This window comes from Camelus ferus, chromosome 23, assembly GCF_009834535.1.
Source record: "Camelus ferus isolate YT-003-E chromosome 23, BCGSAC_Cfer_1.0, whole genome shotgun sequence".
Taxonomy (NCBI): domain Eukaryota; kingdom Metazoa; phylum Chordata; class Mammalia; order Artiodactyla; family Camelidae; genus Camelus; species Camelus ferus.
In genome coordinates, this window is record NC_045718.1 from 17,385,620 (window position 1) to 17,408,303 (window position 22,684).

Genomic DNA, 22,684 nt, shown 5'->3' on the forward strand with positions numbered 1-22,684 from the left:
GATTGATGGTTGCCAAAGGAGTGGGGGAGTAGGAAAAATGTGTGAAGGTGGTCAAAAGGCACAAATTTCAGTTATAAGATAAAAAAGTACGGCGGGAAGGCTATGCTTAACAATACTGTATATTTGAAGGTTGCTAAGAGACTGGATCTTAAAAGTTATAAGAAAAAATTGTAACTATGTGAGGTGATGGATGTTAACTAAACTTACTGTGGTAGTCAGTTTGCGATATGTACATATATGAAATCATTATGTTGTATACCTTAAACTGATACAATATTTTATCTCAATTATACCTCAATAAAACTGAAAAAAAGGAAAGAATTAAAATAAAGATATCAGTTACCAAAAAAAGTTAAGTTCATCCAAAAACACCCTTACAGAAAGACCAGAATAATGTTTGACCATATATCTGGGCACCTCATAGCCCAGTCAAGTTAACATTTAAAATTAACCATCACAGTATCCAATAGGATATTGTGGAAGTAATTTACTATGTAATATAGTAATATAGGCAAGATTCATTCATCTTCTTTATGGCCAAATGGAACTTCTGGGGATAGATTATAAAAGACATTGTGGCTTCTGCCTTTCTCTCTTATTTTACAAGAAGCCAGCTGTCATGTCACAAGGGCACTCAAACAGTCCTAACATCAGGTCCACATGGTGAGGCTATGAGGCCTCCAGCCAACAGCCATGTGAGTGAGTCATCTTAGACATGGGTCGTCCAGCCAAGACCAGTCAAGCCTTCAGATGACTGGAGTTCTGGCGGATGTCCCTACTGAAACCTCATGAAAAACCCCAAGCCAGAACCACCTCACTAAGCTGCTCGCAGATTCCTGACACACAGAAATTGTGTGAGACAATAAATATTATTCCCACTTTTAATCAATAAGTTTAAGGTAATTTGTTACTATGCAATAGATAACTAATTTATAAGTCATTCTACAAAAGTAATTGCTGTGTACTCTTCAAAAATGTCAAGATCATAAAAAACAAAAAAAGATGGAGGACCTTTTCCAGATTAAATAAGAAAAACCGACAATCAAATGCAACGCATCATCCCATCATCCCAGAATGACCTTGGACCAAAAAAAAAAAAAAAAAGGGTGTGTGTGTGTCTGTTTCCTATAATAAAGAATATTGAGCTGACTGGAGAAATCTGAGCACAGTCTGTCCCTTAGGTAATGTGTTAATTTCCTGTATTTGCTCATCATACTAGTCCTATAGTTATGCAAGAGTATGTTCTTGTTTTCAGGGAATTGACACCAAACTATATAGAGTAGGAGTGTCATGCCTGTAACTTACCTCAGAGTCCCAAAGTAAAAAACGTATATAATTATATTTATGTACACATATAAGTGTGTATGTGTGTGTGTGTATATATATGTGTGTGTGTGTGTGTGTGTGTGTGTATAAAACTGTATTATGCTATCTGTACCTATCTAACTAGAAAGAGAAGATGTTAGCATTTGAAGAATCTAGGTGATAGGAATTCTTTTTATTATTCTCGCAACTTTTCTGCAGAAATTATGTCAAAAGAAAATGTGGCTGCCGTTCCTCAGTTTCCTTTCTAAGTAAACTGTTTTCAAACGGAGAGTTGGAAACATTAATAGCTTTTGAAATGAATTTAGTGAATCCAAATCAGAATTTTTAAGAAGGAGAGAAAAAGAAAAAAAGAGTAGAATAGAGCATTGTAGATTAATAACGGTGAGTACTATTTTGTGAAATTTTGTTCCAGATCTCAAGAGAGGCAAAAGTGAATACACTGGGTTGTGCGGTCAAAGAAATTGGAAAGTCGCTGGTAGCACTGAGGACTGGAGTCTGAGCCAAAAACTGGGTCAGAGTTCCTCCGTCTGCCCGCCCCCGGCCAACCCTTCCTCCCAGCCTGTGCCATCCTCACAGCACGGTGTCCGGCCCCCAGCAGCCCGCAGGTGTGCGTTCAAGATAGCACGTGGTGCCAGACACTACTTAAGGGGCCACCTCCCCTTGCTTGCCGCTGTCTCCTCCTCCAACCCTGCCCTCCCGGAGCTGCCGGAGGCTCGCGAGTCTCGGAACGCATCCCACCGCTGGGGCTGCCGCCGTGACATGGGCGCTGCGGGCCTGTTCGGGGTTTTCTTGGCTCTCATCGCGCCAGGGGTCCTCGGTGAGCTGGGAAGGGGAGCGCGGAGGTAGGAAAGCATCTGGGGCCAGGACGGCCTCTGTGCCGGGATGCAAAGCCGAATCAAAAGCGACAAAGTGGGGTGGGGGCCGTGCTGGACGCTTCCCTGCCTCCCGCTCGCTTTGGGGGATCTCTGGATCTCTTGGTCCTGAATGTCCTCACTCACTCCCCAGGCAGAGACCGTCAGAATTGCAGGCTGCACCATAGAGAGGCACTATATGATCTACCCTGTGTGGCTGGTGGTGTGTGCTCTCTGCGTTCTCTGCACTCCCCGCCCCCTGGACTCAGCAGGTGCTCTGTGCTCTGGGTCTGAGGTCTGCTAGTGCTAACGCTAGGCACGTATTCAAAACCAGTCTCGTGATGAGTGCAAAACTCGGCTGCATGCTCCGCTGAGCGCGGGAGTTTCTGCGCACAGTGAACTCGCTCCCGCCCAGTAGAAGCAGCACGGCTTCCCGCTGCCTTCCCAGAATAAGAATAACGTCTGACTCCCCAGGCATGGTGCTCATGTTTTTTGTTTATTTGTTTGTTTTCTGTTTTGTTTGTTTTTTTTTTTAACTTTAATGTGATGTAAGTAAAGAGATCCTAAAGGATGGACACCTGAGTAATTTAGAAAAGCTGATACGTGAATAAAAATGACAGTACTTTGTGTTACTTACTTTCTGTAATGGCGAGGGGTCTCGGAGGTGTCATTCTACCTTTTTTATAACTTTTCCCCCTCCAGATTGCCTTAATTTTGAAGAAGTATTGTGATTTGCTAAGCTTAGAGTCTCTTGGTGACCAGATAGGTCTAACTTTCTAATAATTTCCAGAGACCAGTGGATTCCTAGTTTATTAAGAAGTTTACTGCATACAGACCTCAATACCTGTGTGACTTTTGGCAAGTCATTTAGCTCCCTGAGCCTCAGTTTCTTCACCTGTAAAATGAAGCTAGTGGGGATTAGCAGCCCTACCCTTCCTGAGCTGCCCTGAAAATCAGATGAGATTAGAGAAATGAAAGTTAGATGTTGGATGTTATTACTAAATAGGAGTAATAAGATTATTGTCTGGACCTGTTTTTATGAAGCCAGCATCTAAGCTTATCCATCCCTAGCTTGTTAAGGGTTATTGCACACTTTGGTTCCATTACTACTTACGTGGTCTGCTTCCTGACATTTAACTTTCTCCTGACCCTTAGTTGAACATTTCTCCAAGACATTATCTTCATCTTTTATTTTATTTATTTTTTTAATTTTATTTTTTTGAGTTATAGTCAGTCTACAATGTTGTGTCAATTTCCAGCGTAGAGCACAATTTTTCAGTTATACGTGAACATACATATATTCATTATTGCATTCTTTTTCACCGTGACCTACCACAGGATTTTGTATATATTTCCCTGTGCTATACAGTATAATCTTGTTTATCTATTCTGTATATACCTGTCAGTATCTACAAATTTCGAACTTCCAGTCTGTCCCTGCCCACCCCCCTCCCCCCCTGGCAACCACAAGTTTGTATTCTATGTCTATGAGTCTGTTTTGTGTTTATGATCATTCGTCTATTATCTTCATCTTTACCTGGCTTTACCTGGCATTTTACCTGGCTAACTCCTCCTTATCCTTCAGTCACAACTCAAATGTCTCCTCCTCATAGGCCTTCCTTAACCGTCATAATTGAAATTGTATGCCACCCTGTCCCCTCCCTTTTCCATTAGATTACATTTTGACACATCACTCTGTTTATTTCTTCTACATACCATCTATTTATTTATTGGCATTTATTTATGATCTATCTCCTTCTATTGGAATATAAATTCCATGAGGGTGGGAGCCTATGTCTAATGTTCACTGATGCATATCCTGTGCTTAAGAAAATACCTTCGTTAATCTGCATAACCGTCATTCAAAAATGATCAAGTGGCCTGGAAACCCTGTGTTATGGTATTTGATTATAATAATTCTCATCCTCAATAATAGTTTATCTTCCTACCTGCTTTCTCAATTTCAGTTTTATTTTTATTATCCTATGTATTTGTTCTTCATTTCAAACGGATTTCTAAGCCATTCCAGGTAAATCCCCTTGGACCCAAATAAAGAGTAAAATGTATCCTTGTTTTCCAGAAACTCCTTTGCCTCCTTAGTTTTTAACATGTTTTGAGACATGTATATAGATATGTTTATATCAGTGCTTTGCCATTATCTTCTATTTTAGATCCAGTCATGATCTACACTAATTTTTCCTCCTGATTTTAAAAAAGATGTGAAGAGGGTCCAGTGAACCTTAAGAAAATTTATGTTACTAAATGGTTCATAGACTTTCCCTTTTCTGATGTGGAAGAGAACATGATTGCTGAAAATTCTGTCATATGACTTGGGATTTTGTCAATTTCATTACTAAGAAGAGCTAGTGTCCCTCAAAAGAGGTAGAGTCCCTAAGTCTCCTTATTAGGAGTAAGAACTTCCCACTGTTTCTTATCCAGAAAGTGTGATTCTTATCTCTTTTCGCCTCCGAATGTCATGTTATAAAGTACCCTTCTACTTTTGCTGCTTCAAGATCTTGGTTGCATCTTAGTCTATGTCATTGAAACTGATTAAATCTTGTGAACTAAAATCGATTTTCCAATTTGTGGAGAATTATTTGGGATTGTCCTTATTCACGTTTGATAATTACAGGTTAAATCACTTGATTAGGGTGAATTTGGTACAAATAACAGCAGGGTCCTGAACTTGACCTTCGTTGAAGACAAACTCAGACTTTCTCTCCAGAGTCTTGCTGTTTGCAAAAACATGCAGTTGGGGACATTTGTAGGTGTTAATGGAGGAAACCAAAGAAGTTGAAGAAGGAAATAGGAGACCTACAGTGAGATCTGTGTCCAACAGTGACGGCTATTCTTAGATCCAGTCTGTGGCTTCTCAGCAGAAGTGTTGGGCTGTAAAAAGGCTGGGTCTGGCTTGGGAGCCTCGTGTTTGCCTTTGTGTCAGTTAGTCCATGTTTGTTATCTGACTTTCACCTGTATCTGTTTCAGACTTCTTTAAGAAAGGAGATTTATAAATTTGATATTCAAATATACCACCATTCTGGAGTTGAATCTTTACCTCTCTTTCATACTTAGAAAAATGTCTTTTTCAGGTACATCCTCAAGTATTACAGTATGGGCGTTATAGTTTCTTACCCATTTCCTAGAATAAAATTTGTTTCTTCTTCTCCTTCATCATCATCATCATCATTTTAAATCACAAGGAAGTGTCTTGAAATGGCTAGCTCATCTTACCTGGTACCCATCAGGATGTATTTACTAAGCTATTTTGGGGGCATATTACTCTACTAGGTTAATGGAATAAAATAAATGAAGGATAACAAATAACTTCATTTTCTTCTTGCTACGACCTTAAAATTTAATGAATAATACAGTAGTATTAATTCATTGAAGTAATTTTAGAAGGTCATACATGCGATGAGATTATAAGGCCTTTGATGTATTTGTTCCCTGTGCTATCCCAGGAAAGTTTTTATTGATAAGGTTTAACTTTTTATTTATGAGGTTGTAAGAAGATGGAACAACCCCAGTGTCTCCATGGAATTTTGGTTTAAAAAATGATTTTCTCCAGCTTTTCCTCAAAAGTCTGTCTTAAAAATCTTTGATCTCCTGAGCTTATTTCTCTGTATATGCATTCATACTGCAAGATATATATTCTTTGACCCAGAAAATATTGCCATTTTAGGTTTAATCTCTAAAGATCAAAGTTGTTAGTGTAACTGGTGACAAAACAGAAACAGATTGAGATCTTAGCCTTTCTTAGTCTTGATATTCCTGTGGTCTTTGTCTCTAGGTCAGTGTAAGTTCCCGCCAAGTTATCCTTTTGCTAAGCCTAAAGTTCAGAGTGATCAGTCTGAGTTTGCTGTTGGGACAATTTGGGAATATGAATGTCTTCCTGGGTATAAGAAGAAGTCATTCTCTATCACCTGCCTAAAGACCTCCAAATGGTCAAATACTCAGCAATTCTGTGAACGTGAGTAATCTGTAATAGAGGAATCTTTGGGTCTATAGCATGTCTCTATGGGCTAACCTGTTATTTTCAAGATAAAAGATGAGCAAATTAGTCAGTGATGACTCAATAAAGGGGCTCTTGGGTTCCCATGTTTTCTTTTACTCCTAAGAGTATTGGTTATTGGGGTTAAGTCATCAGAGCTGATCAACTCTGTTTATCCTATCATCTCCTTGACCTTGTTCTATGGTTTCTGTACTGTGTTAGTGTGAGCTAAGAAGTTAGTATACAAGGAATGCTAGTTTCACCTCATTATCACCCCATTCAATTCAAAGAAATATTTTTGAGTAACCACTGGATATGAAACATTAGGCTAGATGATGGGACTAGGGAGAGACATAAAAATTAATCAGCTAGTTTCTGTGTTTGAGGAACTCCTCTGCTAGTTGTAAATACTGACTTTAAACAGATACTGTGCTATGATGTATTTTTTTTTTATTTGTAGAGATAAAAGTCTGTAAACATCATAGAGAAGTAAATAATAAATGCTATCTAGGAGAACAGGGAAATCTAGGCATTATTGACAGAGCAAACAGCATGTGCCAACACATAAAGGTGTAGAAGAACGTGATGTCTTTGGAAAAAAGAAAAATTCACTGTCGTTGAAATATAGGGTGCGTGGTGAGGCACAGTAGTTGATTAAGTGGATTGGAGCTTAATTGTGATGGGCCGTTCATTCTTTTCCAATAAACAATGGCAAGTCATTGTAAGCTTTTAAATATGGGGAGTGGCATGACCACATTTGTGCTTCTGGAAGATAATGTGTGCAGTGGTACAGAAGATGTACTGGACTGATGGCAACCAGAGTTAGAAAGCTAAATTTTATTTCTTAATGATCCAGTGAGAGATTACAGCAGTGGCAAAATAGTTGGTTTGGAGAGAGGGATCTGGAATCCAGTCACGAAAACTTCATGACCAATTGAATGAAGAGCAGCAGATAGAGAATCAGTTACAGAAAGGAAATGATGACTGTGAGGTTTTTTCTTAAGCCAGAAGATTTGGTAGAATTTGCCATCACTTACAGAATATAAAAAGGGGAAATAGAGATTATAAATTATGATTGACTACAAATAATGCTTGCATCCATGCTCAGAAATATAAACGATGTACTTTGAACGAAAAGTGTTATGGAGTTGACTTGATCCTTCGGAAGATAGAAGTTTTGTAAATGTCAGATTTTTTTTCTGAATAAACTTAGGTTACTAAGCAAGTCCAGTCAGGTTGGAGTTTAATATAAAACACAAAATGTCCCCTAAATCCCAGTCCCAAATTCTGTTTTGTTTATGTTCCCTTGTAGGTAAATCATGTATGAATCCTAGAGAACTTCTCCATGGCTCTGTCCTCGCACCCAGGGGTTTCATGTTTGGGTCAACAATTACATATTCTTGTGATAAAGGGTGAGTTGGCAAGAGCTACCTCCAGAGTACATGGACGTTAGCACAATAATTTCAACCAGAAACCACCAGTCTTAAGTAATTGCCACCTACCCTTAAACATAGGCAAAAAGAGAATCACCTCTCTGATCTGCCCCAGAGACAATTCTTCAGGATTACCCGCTAGCGAAGATTCCTAGAAGAGAAAGGAGTTTGGGCCACTCTTCTTCCAATTTTAAATCTTCAGTATTACTGACCAGGAGGTCAACTTTCATTTCTATTTAGATTATTGAATCTTTTGTATGAGTCCTTAGTCTCCATTATTTGTCACATATGATATTCTATTCTTTGCCATTCTTTCAGTGGAAAAAGAACTAAGCTTTCCTAAAATGTCCAGCTGGGAGGTGATTACTCCTCTCTTTGTATTTAGATATCGACTCATTGGTGACTCATCCGCTACATGTATTATCTCAGACAATGCTGTAGTCTGGGATAAGGGCATGCCTTTTTGTGAATGTGAGTAAAATTTTCCCTTTCTTGCACCCCTTGTCTCTCCTAGGAGGAAAGTGGACATCTACACAATCAAAATAAGTACCCAAGAGGGTTATACTTGGTTTGAGTAGTTCTGGATGCAGACCTGTGGTTTATCTTATTCAGTGCCCTCAATTCCACAACACTTTCCTTTGCTTACTGTCCTTTGATGATAAGTTATTTCATAGTGAAAAAGTGCTTAAATATAATACATGCCACAAGATTACACACTGCCAACTTTATTCCATGCAAAACATACACCATCCTAGGTGTCTTTTGGAATAGTTTATCTGTATTCTGGGGGTAGGGACTGGTGACCAGATCATATTTCAGGGGTTTTATCAGGCCAGTTCTGTGTATTTGCCTACCTTGCTACTGCCCATTTAGAACCATCTTTGAGATGAGCATCCAGAATTTCAATAATATGGGTTAATTGTAGGTTAAGTGGAGGTTTGGTTTGCAAGAGTTCAGACAAAATTCCCAGAAGGTATAACATTTAAATGACTTCTCTCTTTTCCTATCTACCCCCCAAAAAGCTATTCCTTGTGAGTCGCCCCCAGCCATCTCCAATGGAGACTTTTACACCAGCAATAGAGAGAATTTTTACTACGGAATGGTGGTTACTTATAAGTGCCATGTTGGACAGAATGGGAAAAAGCTGTTTGACCTCGTGGGTGAGAAGTCAATATATTGCACCAGCAAAGATAATCACGTTGGCATTTGGAGCAGCCCTCCCCCTCAGTGTATTCCTCTAGTCAAATGCCCAATTCCAGAAGTTGAAAATGGAATCATGGAATCTGGATTTAGGCCTTCATTTTTCTTAAGTGATTCTGTGATGTTTAAGTGTAAGCCTGGCTTTACCATGAAAGGCAGCAACATAGCAAGGTGTCAACCAAACAGCACATGGAATCCTCCACTGCCAAAGTGCTTCAAGGGTGAGTCTGGCTGAAATTTTGGGGATCTAGAAATAAAAGGAGACTTTTAGAGGAATAGATAAATGGTACTTATGAGAAGAGGAGAATAAAGATAGTGTATGTGGTTGGATATCCTGGTTAAAGAATTAAAAAGTAAACCTTAAAAGTAGTATATAAATGTTAAAAAGGTGGGAAATTTACTACATTCTGGGACAGTGCTAGGTCTGCATTAATGTGGAGGAAATTAGAAGACACTTTTTAAAAAGTAGATACTACCAGCGCCAATGATCAGAGATTTTTATATGATTAAAATCATGTATGATTAGATTTTATTTAAATGAGGAGAAAATAAACTTTCAATCCTATTGGCTAAGTCAATGGGGTAAATTGACTGATCAGAATTTGATTCAAATTACTGGAGGTATTATACCTTCTCCTATTGAAAAATATAGCCTTTATGGAATTAGGCTAGACTTAAGATTGAGTCTCTTTTCCCATTCTCCCTTCCTTCCCTACTTTTATTGAGAAACGCCCGACTTAGTAAAAACCTGGCAACTTGGGAGTGTCCCACGAGGCTCGGAAACTTCATCAGTGATTTGGGGAGCAGGAAGAAAGAGGAGATTTTGGTGGTAAAAATGCACTATAATAGTTTGGTTCCCTTGACTATTTTAATGAGATGATATCCACTTAAATGAAATGGGAAAATGATGAGTGGGAGTAATGCTTCCTGGTATAGATCAAGACATAGAAGGCAGACAGTTGCATGGAGCATCATGTCTAAAAATGTAACACATGTTCACCCCACTCCACCTCACCCAAGAGAGTCTCTTCCTTACACTTAGGAGAATTGACATGACCTTCATCTTACTCCTGCCAATCCCAAGTTGGCTTAGGTTGTAGAGAAGAACGCTCTTATTTCAGAAATAAAAGGCCTCTGGTCCTGTTCTTTCCTCAGGGTGTCTACCACCTCCACATATCCACCATGGCAATTATAAAAACATGGATAAGGAATTATTTCTAATCGGACAGGAAGTGTCCTACAGCTGTGAGCCTGGCTACACTCTCATTGGAACAAACACTATGCAGTGTACATCCTTGGGAACCTGGAGCCATACAGCTCCCAAATGTGAAGGTGCCTAAAGGTTTATTCCATCTTAAGGAAATGCAACTGTTTCCTGACTCTATGTATCAGCCTTGTCTGTTTTCTCCTAGTGAAATCATGTGATGCCATTCCAAAGCAGCTTCTCAACGGTCGTGTGGTAGCTCCTCCTAATCTCCAGCTTGGGGCAAAGGTTTCATTTGTTTGTAATAAGGGGTGAGTGCAAGCTGATGGAGTTTAAATTAGAGTCAATGATCCATAGCTAAGTATTGCAAACTGTGATCTCTAAAGATAGTTAATTTTTTTTTCTCTGATTTTTTTTCTCCTTTTCTTTATACTTTACGATTAAGACTTCTGTTATCACGCAAATACCACTGGTTTTCTCCATGTGTATGTATTGCATATGGCCAGGCAAAGCTGGGAATTGTCTTTTCATCATTAAAAAAGCAAGATTTGGGCTCAGAAGTTAAGGCTTCTATTAGGAGAATGAATGGACAATGGGTGTTTAGTGAGAGGGGATCTTCATGGTGAGCTTAGGAAATGAGGTCTTTGATATTTTCTTCACTAGGAACCGAGGTTATTTCCTTCTACATGGTCAAGAGAATCTTGATATTTGGATGCCAAGGAAGAAAGAAAAAATTAAAGAAAAGAATATGATCATTAGGATCTTTTTCCTCTGGTTTTTAGCTGGTCTGAAGTCTTCACGTAGCTGAGCTGATTCACAATCTTGGACTTTTTCCTTAAGCCAGAAATGCTTACAAAAATAGAGCCCACTAATACCTTATATTTGAAAGAAGTGATTAGTTCCATACAACCAAGAACTGGTTTGTTCTACAGCTGATTTTCTGCCCCTTATTGTTTAAGGTACCGGTTAAATGGCCAGTCTTCTAGTCAGTGTGTCTCAGAAGGAATGAGAGTACTCTGGAATAATAAGTTTCCTGTCTGTGAACGTGAGTAGAAAGCAAAAATAATCAAGTGCGGACTGTGCCTCTTGATTTCTGGTGTGCTCTCATGCACTTATCAATTATAAAATCTTATCTATATGTGTGCTTTGAACATATATATGCCGCTCTTCTGTACATTGTAGAATGCAGACTAAAACTAAATTTATTCAACTGATTACATTTTGCATTGAGTAGTCTATGTGCATAAAGATAGAGGCTCTCAAAAGTTACCCCTACTGAAAATGAGTAGCACTGATGTGCTACAGTGGTTTGGCTGTGTCTTCTTATGCCAGTTCCTCTTATGCCAGTATGAACAACTCTTGGAGCTAAATGGAAATCAACCAGAAGTTTTGGAGGTTGGCAATTTTCCCTTTATTCTGAGACCCACTCAGGAAAGGTGTATCTATACCAATATAAACAATTAATATTCTTCATACCCATTAGGATAAGTAAATAAAGGACACGAGGTCATTATTCAAAACATCTGATAACTTCCTGTGGCTTTTCAAAGAGGTCCAGCATCAAAAGATAACAAATGACTTGCAATGAGGCTGCAGTATCTTCAATAGCAGGACAGAATGTGGTTTCACTACTTATAGTCCCAGTTGTGTGTTTGAAACAGGCATTGCATAGTTAGCATGTTCCAGATATTGTACTTGCCCCTTTCAGGTACTTTTATCTTACTGGATTCTCACTACAGCCTTGAATTATACTAGACTAGAAAACTGAGGCTTAGGATAGGGTAAGACTTGCCTATGGCCATACAGCTATTGAATGACTGTGGGCATTTGAAACCAGGGCTACTGAGTCCAAATTTCGTTAGTCCATGGTGTCTCTCCACGTGTGATTAGTGTGTCATTAACATATTCTTTTCATGTGCTGTTTGCCTTTTGTTTTTCATTAGACACAGAACTATTCAATAAATTCTGTCTCATTGTTACTGTTTGGTCAAGTTGACTTATAGTCTTATACTGCTTTGTTTGCTGAGGAGCAAGAGAAAGGTAAGAATTTAGGAGGCTGGGGTTATGTAGGGACTATGAATAAGAAACAAATTGTACAAATTTCTAAGTCTATTTCTGAAAAAAGGGCATGACTTAAGTTTGGACCCTTCATCTAAATTTGAATCTTCTTCTTGTCATGATCAGTGTGACCACATATTTTCTTTTCTACTTTGCAGGGATTTCTTGTGACCCTCCTCCTCTTGTCAAGAACGGACGGAATAGTTATTATTCTGGCCCCGCACCTCTTAACACTGTGGTGAGGTACAGCTGTCAGGGTGCCTTCCGCCTCATTGGAGAAAGTATTCTCTTTTGTATAAGTAAAGACCAAGTAAATGGAATCTGGGATAAAGCTGCTCCCATTTGTGAATATTACAATAGAAATTCTATTTGCCCTGAACCCACAGTACCAGGGGGTTACAGAAGTAAAAAGTCTAGACCACCATACAGACATGGTGATTCTGTGACATTTGCCTGTAATACCAACTTCACCATGAAAGGAAACAAAACTGTTTGGTGCCAAGCAAACAAAAAGTGGGGGCCGACACCACTGCCAACCTGTGAGAGTGGTGAGTAGAAAAAAAATAAAACTGAGTCAGGAGGTTGGATCCTTGTATTTCTATGCAGATCAAGTTTGGTATCATTCTGAAGTAAAAACGTTGTGAATGTGTGAATGTAGGGGTGGAGGGAAGGAGCAAGGGAAAGGGTGAAAATTATGGCTTCCTGTTTTTTCTTAGTTGTGGGGGGGTATAAATGTTCATTCAACAAACATCAACGGAGCAAAGACTCTTAAGTACAATGGAAAAATCTGACTGATCACAACTAATAACTGAATGGAATGAGTGTCACAAGTATGGGGGCCAGAGTTCACTGGAACTGTGAGAATTGGGTGGTTTTAAACTATATATCTGGGTTATTGTTAAAATGAGAATAAATGTGGGCTCTAATAACAAAAAACACACTCAGTGGATTTAAAATTTGTCCAAAAATAGCTGTTAATATCACCTGGCCGCTATGATGCCCTATTGTCTTTGGCCTCCATGAACGCTTTCTGAGTGATCCGCTAATCTTCCCAACTTGTATCCTAAACCATAACATTTCAAACCAAGTAAGTTTGAAAATAGGAACTTCTATAAGCTCTTCATTTCCTTCTTCTTTGGTTTGATATATGTTGCTCCTGAAATCTAAATCTGAATTTCAGTTATGTAATGACAGGAACCATGCAATATTTGATAAAAATTATACCATCAAAATTAGGTACTTATTTTCCTAATAAAGAATGTTATTGATAAATTCTAAATTGATTTAAGAGCTGAACAAATTATTATTAGAGAAATAGGAGTCTATCTATCCATAAATAGATATGTAATCTTGGAGGTAGGGAAGATCTGAAGATAGTCACAAAATGGAGTGACAACAGAAAACTATTAAGCCTTATCAAGTATTAGATAGACCTGTATGTGTTAATATGGAAAGATATAGATTATTAAGCAAAGAAAGTAAGGCATAGGAAAATATGTATTGAGTATACATACACACCCTAAATATGTGTGTACATAAATCACATAGAGGATCCGAAGAAACTGTATTGCAAATATCTGACAGGATGACCCCTTATAATAGCATGCCACTTTTGGAGCAGAGAATAGGCTTAAGGGTAAGATGAAGGTATGAGTGAAAATGGACTTTTATTTTTGGTAACTGAAATTTTTCTATTGAGATGTGGCAAAGATAATTCATAAGGTGTAACTAAAAATAAATAATGTACTATTTATGGTATAAAATGGATACAGTTAAACCACGCCTGTTTGATCTTTCAAAGACTGAGTTGAAAATGAATGATATCTGCTTACCATAGATCATGTATCATTTACTTGGATTTATGTACTAAGTCAAAATATAGTTTGGGTAGAAGCTATCATCTGATTTCCCTACTGTGTGTGTGTAAAGATTTTCCCCTGGAGTGTCCATCACTTCCCACAATCGCTCACGGACATCACACAGGGGAGCGTGTTAGCTCCTTTGCCCCAGGATTTTCTGTGACCTACAGCTGTGAACCTGGTTACTTGCTTCTTGGCGAAAAGACCATTCGCTGTTTGTCTTCAGGAGTCTGGAGTGCTGTCACTCCCACGTGTAAAGGTACCCTAAATTTACAATCAATTTTAAGGATTTGGGTTATAATGTTACTTGCCACATTTTGCTCATCTTTGGCTTGTTTTCTTAGAGGCACTGTGTGAACCTCCAGGACAGCTTCTCAATGGGCAGATAAAGAGGCCCACAAGTTTTCGGGTTGGTGTAACTGTGGACTTTTCATGTAATGAAGGGTGAGTGTCGAGAGAGCCAGTGAGATTTAATTCCCTTGAGTTACATGTGCCTGGTGTGAACCGTGAAACCTGCAGAAGGCTCTTCTGTGAGGGTCTGTGGACAGCTTGAGGTTATGAGAGAGAATGCTGATAAAAGGGGTACACAGAAATTAAGTGATTTTGCCTTAAATAGAAGCTTTTGTTCTGCCTGATAGCTCTGAATGACTTCCCTCTGTCTCCAGGTATCAATTACATGGCCAACCTTCTAGCCAGTGTGTAATTGTTGGACAGAATACTTTTTGGACCAAGATGCCAGTTTGTGAAGGTAGGTTAGGCTGATGTGATTTGTAACTAGCTTATTGACCAGAGGTTCAACAGGACACTGCAGTCTCAGCTTAGCTGAAATCTTTTTGTTCAGTTGTTACTATACAGGGTCTTATAGAGTGAAGATCTCTCCTAGAAATCTTTAAGGGATATGTTCTTCACTGAAGTAGCCTCGAATTACCTCTTTATTCTCTGCTTACTCAAGTGAAACAGGGTTCCTAGACTTATCTTTCTCTGAAAGCTATGCAGAGTTGCTGTTCATGCCATGCACATAAAGGGATTGTATATTGGTAAAAGAAATCAAAGGATCATCAAAGTATACATATATATATATATTCAAGAATAAAGCTCTAGTGGGGAGGGTATAGCTCAGTGGTAGAGCATGTGCCTAGCAAGCACAAAGTCCTGGGTTCAGTCCCCAGTACCCCCATCAATCAATCAATCAATCAGTCAATCTAATTATCTCCTACCTCCCCAAAAGAATAAAGCTCTAAATCATACTTTTTTTGAATAATATACAGCTGCTTTGACAGGTTCATTAGATTCAAATCTAGGATGAAAATGACGTCAAGCAACACCTGAGGTATTCTTTGTTTTTAATACTGCTGCAATCTTGTCATTTCTCTCCATAATTTCTCTAGAAATTCTTTGTCCACCACCTCCTCCTATTCTCAATGGAAGACATTCAGGCAGCTCTTCAGTGAATGTTCCGTACGGAAGCACAGTCACTTACTTTTGTGACCCGAGCCCAGAGAAAGGAGTGAATTTCATCCTTATTGGGGACAGCACTATCCGCTGTACCAATGGTAGTCAGAAGACTGGGATCTGGAGCAGCCCTGCCCCACGCTGTGAACTTTCTATTCCTGAGGCTCACTGCCCACCTCCCCAGATCCTAAGAGGCAAAATATTATCTGGGCAGAAAGATCAATATTCCTATAACGACACTGTGGTATTCGCTTGCGTATCCGGCTTCAAAATGAAGGGCAGCAAGGAAATCCGATGCGATGCCCAAGGCACATGGGAACCATCGGTACCAGTCTGTGAAAAGGGTAGGTAGCCCCATAATTGGAACAGGTGCTGCTTATTCATCCGTTTGAAGCATTAGAGAAGGGGTTACGGACTTCAGCAGGGCCTTTTCCAGTTTCCAGTCTCCTCAATTATACTGAATATAGTGAATATAAATTATATAGAATTTTTTTAAACACTCTCTTCCATTCATTTTGTGGGAGTATCATTGGGGAAAAAATATTAGGGGTCACTAAGTTGCCCATTTCTTTAAGGAAAAAACTGGCAAAGATGCTTGTCTGTCTTAACAGTGATTTCTTAAAAGAGATGTCGGCAAAGACTTTCCCCTAGAGGTAGATCAGAATCTCACATTAAAATCATGGAAGATGATTCCTTAAAAAAGGAAGAGACAGGAGAGGAGTTGGTGTACATAGCGGGAACTAAACAAAATCTGCAGCAGCCTAAATGCAGAAAATTAAAAAAAAGATTGAAAACCACAGATTTAAAATTACCTTAAACGAGGCTGCAAGATAACTTCTGTACCATACAACTGCCACCAAAGTGGAATTGTAGCATTAATGTCAATTTCTTTGGCTCAGTTTCTCTCTGTTGTAGTTTACATCAGAAAAATTCTCTGCCTTTTCTTTAGATTGTCAGGCTCCGCCCAGGATCCTCCATGGGCAAACGAAAGACAGACACATGATCCACTTTGGCCCTGGAACATCCATCAGATACAGCTGCGACCCTGGCTATGTGCTGGCGGGAGAAGAATCCGTACGTTGTACCTCTGAGGGAGTGTGGAGGCCTGCTGCCCCAACGTGCAGAGGTAGCAGGCTTTGGATGCAGATGATTTTTTATTTTGAGATTCCTTGAGTTGATTTCTTATCCTAGTCTCTTTTCTTAGTGGCAGAGTGCGAACCCATAGGAAAGCAAGTCTTTAAAAAACCCAAGGCCCAATTTATTAGAGCAGATGTTAACTCTTCTTGTGATGAAGGGTAAGTGAGGGCTGTTTCAGCTTGAACTAGGTCTGACTCATCAGTGCATACCGCAAGCTCTGTGTAAAAGTGCATCTCCGAGACCACCTCCTGCTCCATCACGTGTTCGTGGAAGCGTTGATCACTCTGTTTTTCCATTAATGGAACCTGTGCTTATGCCATGGACAGGTCGTGCTGATGCTGTGTACATTTTTGTTCCTATTGCTTCTTGTCCTGAGAGTAATGAGTCTGCTTTTGAGCCAACAGCTCTCGCTTAGGTTAGTGGTTACCAGATGGAAAAATATCATGGCTCTTTGTCTCTAGGTACCGGTTAAGTGAGAGTGTTTATCAGCTGTGTCAAGGCACAATTCCTTGGTTTATGGAGATTCGTCTTTGTAAAGGTGAGTAGAAAAGTAACAGAGGATCTAAAATAATGTGAGCTCTTTGCATTTCCTGTGAGATTCCATGTTATGGGAAAAAGAATATTAGATTTTGTTCTATTCACTTTGTCAATAGTTACAGCTGCACAAGATTTGCTTTCTGTTGTCACCTCTTTCTACTTCAAAACATAGCAATTTAGTTACTGATTCTCTTTTTATGATACAGGAGAATACGAATAATGAGGTCAGTGAATATATGAGCTGCCATCCTTAATTTTGGGCACACTGTAGTTTAGGGGAGAGAAAGGGGACTGGTTGGGATCCAAACTCAGATTCTATTTCTGCTCCTTCACATGACTTGGGGCAATTTGTGCAACTTCTCTGATCTCTAGCCTCTTATCTATAACCTTAGCATAAGGCTGCAGACCTCAAAGTTATTATAATTAAATGGTTCTATTCCTACCCTGTAGCTGAGAAAATTACCTGTCAAAAAGTTGATGTTCACTCAAGTTAGTATTCTTGGCTAATCTATCATATCACCTCAGCACAAAGATGATACTCAAAAAAGCTTAATTCTATTTCCCTGTGCTTTTTATTGACCTAATAGTTATTAAAAAGAAATAATTCTGTTTTTAAATTAATAGTTTACCACCAGACTTTACTGCCTCACAATCTGATATCAATGTACATGTTCACTATTAACAAAGACTTACAAGTATCTTTCCTATGAAGTCTTTTAAGTTGGATTTTACATATGCAGTGAGCTTTGATATAACACATATCATCATGACTCACTCATATCCTCTAGGAAACCTGATAACTCATAACCAGCTTCATTTCTCTTCTTTGGGGTTTAATACTGGAACAGAATTGTATAGTAACTTCTCATCTCTCCAGAAATCACCTGCCCACCACCCCCTGTTATCTACAATGGAGCACACACAGGGAGTTCCTCAGAAGATGTTCTATATGGAACCACAGTCACGTACACATGTAACCCCGGGCCAGAGAGAGGAGTGGATTTCATCCTCATTGGGGAGAGCACCATCCGTTGTACAAGCAACGATCAAGAGACAGGCATCTGGAGTGGCCCTGCTCCTCTCTGTAAACTCTCCCTCCCTGCTGTTCAGTGCTCACATGTCCACATTGCAAATGGATACAAGATATTTGGCAAGGAAGCCCCGTATTTCTACAATGACACTGTGACATTCAAGTGTGATAATGGATTTACTTTGAATGGCAGAAGTCAGGTTCGTTGCAAAGCCAATAACACCTGGGATCCTGAATTACCAGTTTGCGAAAAAGGTAAAAATCCAATGGGGAGTAAAATCAAGTATTAACTTGTTTGTTCTTGTTTATTATCGCTCACTGAAAGCTAGAGTCATGGAAAAAGGCAAGGGGGCATAGATTACTGTCCCATTTCTTCCATTGTTTAATGGAATAGTCTCTGTGTGTTGTTGTATATGTTCTTTGTGCAAATGCCCCTTTGGATCTGGTATATATTCGGGGTAAATAATTGAGAGGATCTTTTTGAAGGTGCCAGGTTTCACACTGTCTATTGGCAAACATTGTATACTTGATGTTCTTGAATATAAATTCTGTTTTTGTTGGTATTTCTGTGGGAAGTTTTATCTTCAAGCTGTCAGCCACCTCCTGGGCTCTACCATGGTCAGCATACAGGTGGAAACAGGGTCTTCTTTATCCCTGGGATGACTGTAGACTACACCTGTGACCCTGGCTACTTGCTTGTGGGAAACAGATCCATTCACTGTATGCCTTCAGGAAATTGGAGTCCTTCTGCCCCTCGGTGTGAAGGTACTTTCAGTTCCAGAGTTGTCTTTGTCTTTGATATCAGGCATGTATAAGTAACTCCAACTTCGCTCCTCTAGAAGCACCATGCCAGCCTTTGAAAGAAGATCTTCGAGAGCTTCCAGTTGATGCATCTGTGGTACCAGTTAATACATCCTGCCAAGATGGGTGAGTACAAGATGATCCACCCTGAGAAAGGGTCTCCATCTTGCTTTGTGCATTAATTCTACCCTCAGCTTGTCTTGATGACTCCCTTTAGTGGTTCCTCATCTTCACGCTAACTGAGAATGTGAGGTTTCAAAATCTAACCAGCAACTCTGACGTCTCAGTCCTTTTTTGACATGGACATGGCTTTGCTGTGAGCGATTTTAAGTTTAAAGTAGTTTTCTTACTTGGAGGGCCGAAGGCTTTAATTTCTGTCTGCCAAAGTTCTTATTTAGAAGTGGCTCTGTATTTGTGGTTTGAGAAGGCTAGGTTTCAGAGATTTGATATTGGGAAGAGAAAATATATTCTCTCTCTCTAGGTACCAGTTGACTGGATATGCTTATTGGAAATGTCAAGATGATAAGAATGGGGTTTGGTTCAAAAAGAGTCCACTTTGTAAAGGTAAGTTAGAAAAAAGTCAGTGGGGTAGTAGGGGTTAGAGATGACAGGCCACTGCAGAACTAATCTATATGTCAACAGTCTATGCACTCCAGCTCAGTGTGCATAAACTAAGAAACATCTTTTAGTGTTTAGATGGCACTAGCATTTGTTTTGGGAAACAAAATTATTAAGTAGGAAATTAGTATAGTTGGCTCTCTGTATTTGTGGGTTTCACATCCATGGATTCAACCAACTGCAGGTCAGAAATATATTTTTTCAAATCCCAAAAGTTCCAAAAAGCAAAACTTGGATTTGCTGTGTGCTGGCTACTATTTACCTAGCATTTCTATTGTATAAGTTATTATAAGTCATCTAGAGATGATTTTAAGTATGTGGGAGGATATGCATAGATTATATGCAAATACTATGCCATTTATATAAGGGACTTGAGGATCCTTGGAATTTGTTATTGATGGCCGGGAGGGGTCCTGAAACTCATCCCCTGCGAATACTGAGAAATGACCGTATTTGCCATATACCTGATAATTGCTCAAAATTTTTAAAATAACAAATGTAGACCATTTCTCTATTTCATGGGAACATAGCTGTATTTATCCCTTTCTTAATACTTTAATGAATTTTCTGAATTTTTAGTGAATGAGTGTGTATTACTCATATGGTCAGAAAATGTAATAAAGCTGTTTTACAAAAAACATAATCCAGGGTCTAAAATTTAAATAATTTTATTAGCTATGTGCAGTACATGCAGTTGCATAGTTTTATTTGTGCCTGAATGAAGACTGTCCACCTTGGTGTACCAGCTGAAGTAGAATTTCCTAAATCTCTTCTGCAGTTATCGACTGTCAACCTCCACCAGTGATTAACAATGGAAGACACAAAGGTGTGATGGTAGAACACTTTCTATATGGAAACGAAGTCTCTTATGAATGTGACCAAGGATTCTATCTTCTGGGAGAGAAAAGTATACGGTGCATAAAGGATTCTAAAGGACGTGGATCTTGGAGTGGACCTCCCCCACGGTGCTTAAAATCTCCCCCTGTGACTCACTGCCCTAACCCAGAAGTCACACATGGATACAAACTAAATAAAACTCAGTCTTCATATTCCCACAATGACATAGTGTATGTTGCCTGCAATCCTGGCTTCATCATGAATGGCAGTAACTTGATTAAATGTAATACCAACAACAAATGGGAGCCAGCTGTACCAACTTGTATCAAAAAGGGTAAGATATTTTAAGGAGTAAAATATGGGATGTTGCACAAAGTAAAGAAAAATGGTTTTGAATCGCACTTGCCATTCTGCCTAAAGAAAACTAAGTAAAAGTTAAGATGTAATCATTATTTTATGAAATACCTGCCTTACCATCTCACCTCATGATTTTTTCCCTTTCCTTTCTAAGTGTGTTGAACAAAAGTACATGAAAAGATAATGGTTAACTTCTAAATTGATGGAGTCTCCCCAGTTTGTTATTTTTTATTAATTTAGAATAGGAAAATGCACATACCTTTTGGGGAGTGCAATTGTTTGGCAGTAATATTACTTGATAATTTGATATTTAAGGCTGTGATACTAGCCAGAAAGAGATCTTTGGATGTTCTGTAGAATGGAGCTGGCCTTCAAATCCACTGAATTGTCTTTCTTGTAATTTTAGTTATCATTGGTAATTTTACCTCCATTAGTATCTATCTACAACAGAGGCTGCCAGTCGGTGACCCAAGAACTGAGTTCAAAACTGTTTTCTCTGGCTAGCACAGTAGTCTTATTTAAAGTGAAACCAGTCTCCACTGCCCAAGACAAAGGGTGAATCTGTGATATAGGAAGGGCAGCCATTGCTTTTCTGCAAGGCACTAGTAGCTTGAAATGCGCAGTGGCTACCCTTTTTAGAAGGACAGATGCTTTCTGACTTATCATATCTGGTGGCTTCACTTGTCAGCTTCTGTAAGCATTTGAGTGTGTGACCCTTGACTGCAGCCTTTCTACCATTTAAAAGAAAAGAAAAGAAAAGAAAAGAATATTATTGGTTGATAGATTAAAATTGTGGGCTTAAACCATTGATGTTTCATCATCTTACATTTGAGATTTGTCTCCAGATCATATATGATATAGGTAGGAAATGCAAATCTCTCCTGAGTCCTGCTTGATCTGGGTGGAATGAATATTTCTAGAAACCAGTCAGTTGGCTTGCTGCCTGCCTTCATTCTGTATTGCTATGACCCACAGATAGCATTGGCTATGTGTTCCTCTGTACTAAATTAAAGGTCCTTTTATATTGGTATCTAAGCTTTCACAGGATGTCAGCATCCATTTAAGATCCCCAATGGGAATCATACTGGTGGAGACATAGCTCGATTTTCTCCTGGGATGTCAGTCCTGTACACTTGCAGCCAAGGCTACCTGCTGGTAGGTGAAGCACTCCTTCTTTGCACATACGAGGGAACCTGGAACCGACCTGCCCCTTATTGTAAAGGTTTGTTGTTTATTTATTTTTCCTTATTTTTAAATCAAATTTGTCCCAAATAGATATATTTGTTAGCTACTTTCCACTTAAAATAGCCAAATAAATGCATTAATTGGACCATTTAGTTAAATGCATTTAATTGAATTAATCTAATTGGATTTAATTGGATTAATACATCAAGTAATCTAAATATTGCAAAATAAGAAAGTGTCTGAGGCTCTAGTCTATCTGAGCTATCACTTAGTCATTTAAATATGGAAAGTTGAAGTCTATATAAATTAAAAAACTAAGGTACAAACTGAATTTACACCGTGGTTACATTATGGTAAGTGTGCATCTGGCAAAATACTAGTAAAAAGTACAATGATTGTTACAGTGTATTTCCTCTAAGTGGTGGTAAGATTATAGATATATTTTTTATAAAAGTTTCAGAATATCTTTTTCATTATCATTAGCAATGCATATGAAATGTGAGTAGTGAGTTAATATCGAACACTTGCTAAGCACTTTTTACCACATGCTGGATACTGTGCCTTGTGCACCTTGCATGCATTATCTCATTTAATCCTCATGAGAACTATATGAAACTGGTGCCCTGATTGTTCCCGTATTGTAGATGAGATCCCCGCAGAATGGAGAGATCTGTAACTTACCCAAAGTCACACAGCTAGGAAGTCCTAGAGTCAAGTTCAAATCCAAAATCTCACACTATTGACCCCTACACTGAAAAGATGGAAGCAGAAATGAGGAAGCATTTACAAGTAAGAAGAATTAGATAAT

At 38.9% G+C, this 22,684-nt stretch overlaps 1 protein-coding gene across 6 annotated transcripts in view; it reads left to right on the forward strand.

The window, feature by feature from the left end:
- The first annotated feature begins 1,876 nt into the window (after positions 1–1,876).
- CR2 (complement C3d receptor 2) overlaps positions 1,877–22,684 on the forward strand; it is a 30,967-nt gene continuing 10,159 nt past the window's right edge. The window contains exons 1-22 of one of the 6 annotated variants that reach the window (XM_014568355.2): positions 1,877–2,143; positions 5,968–6,147; positions 7,481–7,580; positions 7,987–8,072; positions 8,624–9,022; positions 9,957–10,133; positions 10,214–10,316; positions 10,965–11,050; positions 12,222–12,611; positions 13,993–14,181; positions 14,267–14,366; positions 14,588–14,670; positions 15,311–15,718; positions 16,324–16,500; positions 16,579–16,669; positions 16,973–17,049; positions 17,926–18,333; positions 18,655–18,843; positions 18,918–19,005; positions 19,361–19,443; positions 20,276–20,668; positions 21,728–21,913. In XM_014568355.2, the coding sequence (XP_014423841.1) occupies positions 2,086–2,143; positions 5,968–6,147; positions 7,481–7,580; positions 7,987–8,072; positions 8,624–9,022; positions 9,957–10,133; positions 10,214–10,316; positions 10,965–11,050; positions 12,222–12,611; positions 13,993–14,181; positions 14,267–14,366; positions 14,588–14,670; positions 15,311–15,718; positions 16,324–16,500; positions 16,579–16,669; positions 16,973–17,049; positions 17,926–18,333; positions 18,655–18,843; positions 18,918–19,005; positions 19,361–19,443; positions 20,276–20,668; positions 21,728–21,913 (4,051 nt within the window). In that variant the 5' untranslated portion in view covers positions 1,877–2,085. Of the gene's footprint in view, positions 2,144–5,967; positions 6,148–7,480; positions 7,581–7,986; positions 8,073–8,623; positions 9,023–9,956; positions 10,134–10,213; positions 10,317–10,964; positions 11,051–12,221; positions 12,612–13,992; positions 14,182–14,266; positions 14,367–14,587; positions 14,671–15,310; positions 15,719–16,323; positions 16,501–16,578; positions 16,670–16,972; positions 17,050–17,925; positions 18,334–18,654; positions 18,844–18,917; positions 19,006–19,360; positions 19,444–20,275; positions 20,669–21,727; positions 21,914–22,684 lie in introns of those variants that run through there. The other 5 variants (XM_014568354.2, XM_032467079.1, XM_014568356.2 and 2 more) reach the window with 5 other exon arrangements.